The 7,749-nt window shown below is 42.4% G+C and overlaps 3 protein-coding genes across 3 annotated transcripts; 2 read left to right on the forward strand and 1 right to left on the reverse strand.

Moving 5' to 3' along the window:
* Nucleotides 1-1,856: 1,856 nt before the first annotated feature.
* SARC_02539 (hypothetical protein) lies at nt 1,857-2,135 on the forward strand (the record flags this gene model as incomplete). The annotated part of the gene is made up of 1 exon (XM_014303707.1): nt 1,857-2,135. The coding sequence occupies one exon, from the start codon at nt 1,857-1,859 to the stop codon at nt 2,133-2,135; it is 279 nt and encodes a 92-aa protein (XP_014159182.1).
* A 1,914-nt stretch (nt 2,136-4,049) lies between these two features.
* SARC_02540 (hypothetical protein) lies at nt 4,050-4,385 on the forward strand (the record flags this gene model as incomplete). The annotated part of the gene is made up of 1 exon (XM_014303708.1): nt 4,050-4,385. One exon carries the CDS (start codon nt 4,050-4,052, stop codon nt 4,383-4,385), a length of 336 nt encoding a protein of 111 aa, XP_014159183.1.
* Nucleotides 4,386-5,432: 1,047 nt separating this feature from the next.
* Nucleotides 5,433-5,968, reverse strand: SARC_02541 (hypothetical protein; the record flags this gene model as incomplete). The annotated part of the gene is made up of 2 exons (XM_014303709.1): nt 5,433-5,486; nt 5,717-5,968. The coding sequence occupies 2 exons, from the start codon at nt 5,966-5,968 to the stop codon at nt 5,433-5,435; spliced, it is 306 nt and encodes a 101-aa protein (XP_014159184.1).
* Nucleotides 5,969-7,749: the final 1,781 nt, after the last annotated feature.

The following is a 7,749-nucleotide window of genomic DNA, read 5'->3' on the forward strand; positions in this document are numbered from 1 at the left end:
CGTGCTAAAGAATTGTATGTAGCGCGGTTTACCATTTATCGTTTGGTAAAGCACTCCACCTACCGCTCGATCTGAAGCGTCGGTTGCTACTTGGAATGGGACACCATCCACAGGGTTTCAGAGCAGTGGCTGGACCAGCATCAGCGGCTACATTATGCGAAAGTTTGAGGAGATATGAGTCAAACTAGGAGGGGTGGATGAAGATGAGAATGAGCCCCTAATGGGTTACACCTACCCAAGAAGGTGGGGGTGTTAAGCAAACGGCAGTGAGGTCCATGGCGGCGACAGTGGCACCCATGATGGTGCAACAGCTCAAGTATACTACCAGCAGGCACAGTGGCATCAAGGGGTGATGGGATCGGTACTAAGAAAGTCTGACTAGGATATGTCACCATAGGCTTTGTAGATGTGAGTGCGAACATATATTGTGACACAGGGGATGTTCCAACGTTGATAATCGGAAGTATATATTTAGCGTATGGGGTTGAAAGTACGACAGTACGCAGGTGGATCGTATTCGGGCGTAGGCACGTTCAGGACGTTGCTTCCAACGGGAGACCTGACAGGGAAGAGGACGAAATGTTCGATAACTGCTTGGTGGTTCTCTTTCTACCATATGGTTGTGCGGTGTTTGTAGACTATCTTACGCTACAGCAGGAAGGGTGATAGGTTGACAGTGGTGCCACATCCAGAATTGAGATCGATGGTAGAAGAAGCGGCACCTTGGGTAGGGTTCATCGCGCCTTATCTTGCGCTACAGCAGGAAGGGTGATAGGTTGACAGTGGTGCCATATTCAGAATTGAGATCGATGGTAGAAGAAGCGGCACCTTGGGTAGGGTTCATCGCGCCTTTGAAAGTATGATAGGGGCTCAATCTAGGCAGGCTGCGTTTCAATGATGATGGAAGACTGGGACAATGCTCAAAATCCTGTCAGGATGCCGGTACTGAAGGATTACATGGTATGGGTAGAGTTACCACACCAAAAAACGGAAGACTTTTGAGTATACAGAGGAAGACACGTCCTGTGACTTATCAGGTATATATGAATTGGCTAAGGCTTGTGGTAAGCTGGAGAGTAGTGAGCTGATGTGCTAGTTGAATACACTATGGAGGTGGCGTACGATCAACACAATCCAAGTTCATTGATGTCCCACTTCTAGTACTGCGGGAGAGACAGGGGCCTCGTAATATGGGGAGAAGGATCCAGTCAAGGAGGAGGTATTGAAGGTGAAAGGGGGGAGCCTGGAATGCATCGGGCATTGTTGAGCCAAAGCAGTGGGGTATGTTGTGCTCGATCACACACTGTCAATAAGGTTCCGGGAGTAAAGCTGCCTAAGGATGCCGACGGGTACCGAATGTGTGTTAATCTGAAAAAGGTCAATGAGCAGTTGGAGGCAAAGCCCTATTATATTCCTACCAAGAAGGAATGGTAACCGTCGACGGGCAGAGTTTCTGACAGGTGCAGATAGCTGAGGAGTCTCGCAAGTATTTGATGTTCACGACTCCATGGGAACCCTACACGTTTGTGTGGATGCCGTTTGGTTTAAAGGAGTCGTCATGGAGAATGCAGCAGATTCTGGAAGGACTATTTATAGTATTGTTGGCGGTATTGTGGTACATTGACGATAAGAGCTTTGGGCATAATCGGCCCATTTATCATTGAAACTGGTTGGGGGAGTTTGTGTGCGCGTTGGGCTTTCTTTTGGTGGACAGTTGTGCTGCTGGAGCGTGGGGTGGACTTTCATAGTAGTTCTATTACGGATGATAGATTGATAGCCTCGCTCAGCCTCAAGAGTTAGTACGGTCGTACTATACACAGTGGCCTGGTGGGTTGTTGCCCAATTTCTCGAGGGTGATGGCCTGTATTGCGGACTTGCTGCAGCATCAACGCGCTTTTGAGGAATGTGCGTACTTCTTGCGCCACTGCGCGACGCTGGCAGAACCCAGGATAGACGAACAGTTGATTCTGTTCTCCGATGCGTGTGAGTATGTGGGTATAGGGGGTGTCTGCGTGGTCAAAAGAGCCGGCAAGGTGTTGCCCGTGTCCTTCTGTGGTTCCGAGCTTGACGGGGCGCAACCTGGATATCATATCCTGAATGTATACTTCCCCGGGGTAAGACAATTCGATGGCTGACGTGATGTCCAGACTGTGCCAAGGCATAGACTCGATCATGAAGGTGCACAGGGGTAAGACCAACCTCCATTTAACATTCGCCAGGGGGCTAGTGCACATGGTGGCGACCGAAGAAAATGAGTTGGCCAGCAAGTGGTCCAGGTTGCTGAAAAAGAAATGGGGGCCGCATGATGTAGCTGCGTTTGCCATTCCTGGCAATCAACACCTGGGTGTTTATTGTACACCGTCTTTGGCGGGAGAAGCCTTCGATCGTTATTGGGGTGACCCGTCGGTTAATTGGTAGATGCACCCATGTTTTTTGCTGATGTATCAGGTCGTGCTCAAGGTTGCGGAGGAAACGGTGTGGATGACTCTTGTGGCGCCATATTCGCCTTATGCTAAGTAGTTTCATCTTCTGGTTTCATTGATAGCGGACGAGAGCCTGCTCCGGACAAAGTTGGCTTGATAGGTCACAGAGTGCGTGGGAGAGATGGTGGAATGAACTGTTAGAGAGGCTAAGTACGGGTGACAATAGCATGGAACACCATCGCAACATTGAGGTAGTGGAGGGCAAGTTGCCAGTACCAGTGGAGAATTGCAACGGCGCCACTGACACAAGCGATCAAGTTGAGCTGTGATGGGGCCTTAACTTCGCGTCTCACTTATCCAAAAATTGGAGAAAGCCCCTGGAATTTCTGGACTTGCGTATATCTATTAAACACGAAAGATTACCGTGCCAAAACTTCGAGATAGCATTGATCCTATACCTATATGTAACCATCAAGAGTGCTCATTCCCCTAGAGTTCTGTATGGATTGATTTACGGCATGCTAATCAAGTTCAAGAGACACAACGACAGACCCAACTTTCGTCAGCTTATACTGAAGACGTATCGAAGACTCAAAACGAGAGGATACACGGCCCGTCAACTCAGTCCGATGATAGATGGTCAATAAACACGACGAAGATACTGACGACAGACACTACTACAGAGAGGACTACTGAACATGTCTTCTTTTTATATATTCCGTACGATCCAAGAGGATACGACTGACATTAGCTTAGAGAAAAGACAGGCATTAGCCAACTATTTTGAACGCTGATGGATCAAGGATCAGGAAAAGTATTAGTAGCCTACAATCGCCCGCCAAACCTAGCCCAACTGCTGATAAAGCAATACAAAAAAATATAATTGACTTTCTGTCTAGACAGCTGTCAGTTGATTTATTGGTTAAGGTCTCTATTGTGTCAGGCCGAAGCCCCGGGTTCGGTTGCAAGTTTTAGCGGAATTTTCAGTCTCAGTAATTTTCACTTAATTTCTAAGTATGATCGCTGATCATCTTCGCTTCTCGGCCCACACCTCTGAGCTTCTCCACCGCCATCACGTCACTGAGTACCTTTAATCTATGATAGAATATGAGTATATACTCCGACATGCTCTGCCCCGGACAGAGTATCACGTTGGTACTCTTGATCTTCGATTAATTTTTAAAGATGTTATTAGCTAAAAAGGACAACTTTTAGTTTTATTGACTAGATTGAAGAAAAAAAGTATATAAGCAGAGATCATAAAATGGTTCATTATATACATTAGATTTGGCTGAAGAATGCTAGCCGCCGAAAAGGTAGACTATTTCGATATCGAAGCAGTGCCTACGGAAGTTACAGTCAAGTATCAAGCTACCCAAGACCATTATTCTATCATAATAAACCCTACTTCTCGGACTTGTTCAGAGGAACTCGACTCCACTATGACGACTCGCAGTGACTCACAAATGAACGATTTTATTGATGAATCTGGTCAGAGATATGCGTCTCTACTCAGGGATGTTAACAACAGGAAGTCCGAGCTGGAGAATCTTAAAATCACGCATCACAGATGGAAAGTTACCCTCGTCATTATTACCAAAGATCAACGATCTCGCCTCTTCAAACATGACTCTGAATTCAACCCAAACTGCGCTTAAGGACTCACTTATCAAAGTCTGGCAAGTCAATGCTCTTAAGTACCGTCAGGACCAAGCACCGCTAACTGTTGAAGCCAAGGAATTAGAGCTGAAGGTAATTGAGAACGAAATATCTGAATTCCCCACTGCTTGTAAGAAGACATTGAAGGATCAAATGTTCCACCACCTGGTGAAATCAGCGAAATTGATAGACCCCTCTTTGCTAGAGGGTACTACGATTACAGACAATGATGAACATCCTACAGCAAGGCAAATCTCTGTACTAAAACGAAAACTCCCAAACAAATACGGAGGACCCCAATGAATTAGACCGATCATACCCCGATCTCAATTTTATCATAGATTTCTACGAAAAGGCTGAGGCCCGATTAGTCGCACACCGCCAGTGTATGAAATACCTTAATTCTGGAATTAGACGACCTCTCGGATCTTAACAAAAGGAAGAAAGGAACGCGAAGTTGAATCTGGTTCTGAGCTTTCTCCATTCTATGAGTTTAGATCATGTCATTAGATGAAGTGGCTAAGGCGTTTGACCTTCCAACTTTTTCCTCCTCCTGCGCCTTCTGGTTTGTGCTGGCTCTCACCACTGTTAGTTCGTGCCGCTTTTTTTAGTAGATAAGATGTGCTTCTGAAGTTGGGGTTGGTAGGCATACTTGGTAACCGCGTTCCGGGTATGGTATTCTAAGAGGGCAGATATTCGAATCAGTTTAAGGCCGGGGTCTTCTTGTACAATCCATTCGAAGCAACTGCCGGTACTAGATATCCGTTGGCAGCGAATACGGTACTGGCGTCCAACTGTTCTCGAAGGAGCTGGTTGAGGTCGGCTTGCCCGTTATCCATTCTCGAGGGAGCAAGTTTAAAAAGATATATCATAGATCTACACTTTAATTATATAAATAAAAACAAAGTATATAAGATGATGAATAGTGTAACTATACAGCGTCTTATATAATGCTGCCTCAAGAGTTTGATATATGCATGTATACTTGCAAATGACGATGTATACAAATATACCCGAATGTATAATGGTACATAATAACAAATACAATTAAAAAGCAATGGATAATATAAAATAGGGTTGCACATATCTCTATGAACATATATTTCAATACGCACATTCAATTATGTACATATACATGTATATGTGTTCGACATATATGAAGAAACACACACACACACACACACATATATATATACATACAAACATAAACAAATATTTAAACTTTTAATAGTGATTTAACTGTAGCACCACAATTTTAAAAGTAGCGCGCGTAAGGGATTTTTATTACGAAACAAAATTCCATCTATTCATTCAAATAACCTTGAACAAGTAGACCTAAGAAATGCACCTTTAGATCTGTTGGTAGTTCCTCTCTGCACACGGGTCGCTCATCTCCTTCTTAGCCTGTTATTTATTACATTGAAAGATGTTATATGAGTAATTAAGTAATATATAAATTGTTCGGAAGCTGCTGAAGGCTTAGCAAGGATATTCACACATTAATATCAACCAATTTGGAAACATGTTCTATTACTGCTCTCAAGCACACTGCGCGACTGAAATCACAAGCCAACATGAACCTACAAAAATTCGTGCATAAATGGGGATACTTTTAGAATCTCAAAAATACATACCAGAGGTGGCATTGACATATCACCCTTACAGTATACGACTGTCTTATACAATGCGAAGAGACCGAACAGAGCCATGACTACTTGAGCCAGAGCCTCGTTGGGTGTGATGTGGTTCTCGCACTGGTCATCGACGGCCCAAACCGTGAGAATCTCATCATCTTCGTGAAGCTGTGTATGGCAAAGGAACAAATGAGACACAGCGACATTGTTGTAAATTCGATATACAGGATTTTGAGGTGTTGGATCCACCATCTGCACTGAAATTTTCTGAAGTAGCAGGTATCACAGTACAAGGCGTATGTCACATGCATAACTGCTCCGATATTTCATATAGTGACTTAAAACAGTGAAATCAATAAAAACCGAGATATGCTCTTCAAACCCAGCGTATTGATATATACCCGCGACAAACACCTGAATCTCACCTAAAAGACTTCGATTCTGCTTACAGTGAAGTCAAGAATCAGAAATAAGATACTTCACAGCAGTTTTACTGAAATCGAGAACGCTCATCGTGAACATTTTCGTAAAATATCTCAAAAAACCATGACGATGATGAATATAGCCAGATCCCCCCCCCCAGCGGGGTAGTTCTACTCAAGCAACGCAACAACAGATCCAGACGACCGGACAAACTCAGTAAGGGTCACAGAAAACCATGTTAAACCAGGCACGCATGCGCAAAAACAGATTGCAGGTATATAGACATATATAGATACACCCACCGGTTCCTCAAAATGACGGCGTTCTTGGCGATCCTCCCATTCCAGACCTTCAGGCATGTCCTGCGGGCGCAATTGTGCATGGTACAACGGGACATGTGGATACGAGTGAAGGATACCTCGATCGGTGTTTCTTAAGTCGATATCCGTATATTCACCGGGCACTGTAAAGTGGGGGTTCAAGATACAGATAAGGACAGCGCGCACATTGTCGAGATAATAATATATGACGCTCACTTCTAACACGCGTATAAGACATTTCAGATTAGGAATGAGAAGAGTGCGTGCAGTCAATTCAAGTGATATGATCTATTTATACAAACACCTCAGCAAGATTATCTCTCTGGTCACGAGACCAGCGCCATACACTGTGAAGAAGGCAATTCGTAGACCTGAAAAGGTATACTCCTACAAAAACGATTGCAATTCTCGGAAAAAAAAACGTATATCGGCATAAGTAAGATTGATATAGATATACATACATACAAAAATACATACATACATATATATATATATATATACATATACATATGTATATATATATAAATATATAAGCACATACATATATACATTTATATACCATACATATAAATATACAAAAACTCACACATACACTCACACACACACACACACATATATATACATACACACTAACACTATATATATACATATCCAAGCGCACAAATACAAACACACACGAACACAAATATATATATATATATATATATATATATATACATATAATCATACATAGACATATACATATGCATATATACAGACGAGTATGTAAATATATGTGTATAAACGTACACACACGCATGCACAGACACAGACACAGACACACACACATATATATATGTACGCACACACACTAGACACACAGATACACATAAACATGCACAGACACACATGTACACGCACAAAGATCAGACACAGACAGACATATATATATATATAATCATACATAGGCATAGACATATACACTGACATAGAAATATATATACATACATACATACACACACAAACATATATATATACATACATATATATATATATATATACACAACATACACGAATATAGAGATCTATCTACACCAAGATATATATATATATACTATACCAATATATATATATATATACATACATGTATACAAAAACGTAATCTCTCTCTCTCTCTCACACTCTCTCACACACACACACATATATATATATATATTCATATATACATGTACGTGAACACTATACGACGTAAGTATGTATATATAAATGCACACGCACACACACACGCACACACACACACACATATATATA

Source organism: Sphaeroforma arctica (genome assembly GCF_001186125.1).
Source record: "Sphaeroforma arctica JP610 unplaced genomic scaffold supercont1.115, whole genome shotgun sequence".
Classification (NCBI taxonomy): domain Eukaryota; class Ichthyosporea; order Ichthyophonida; genus Sphaeroforma; species Sphaeroforma arctica.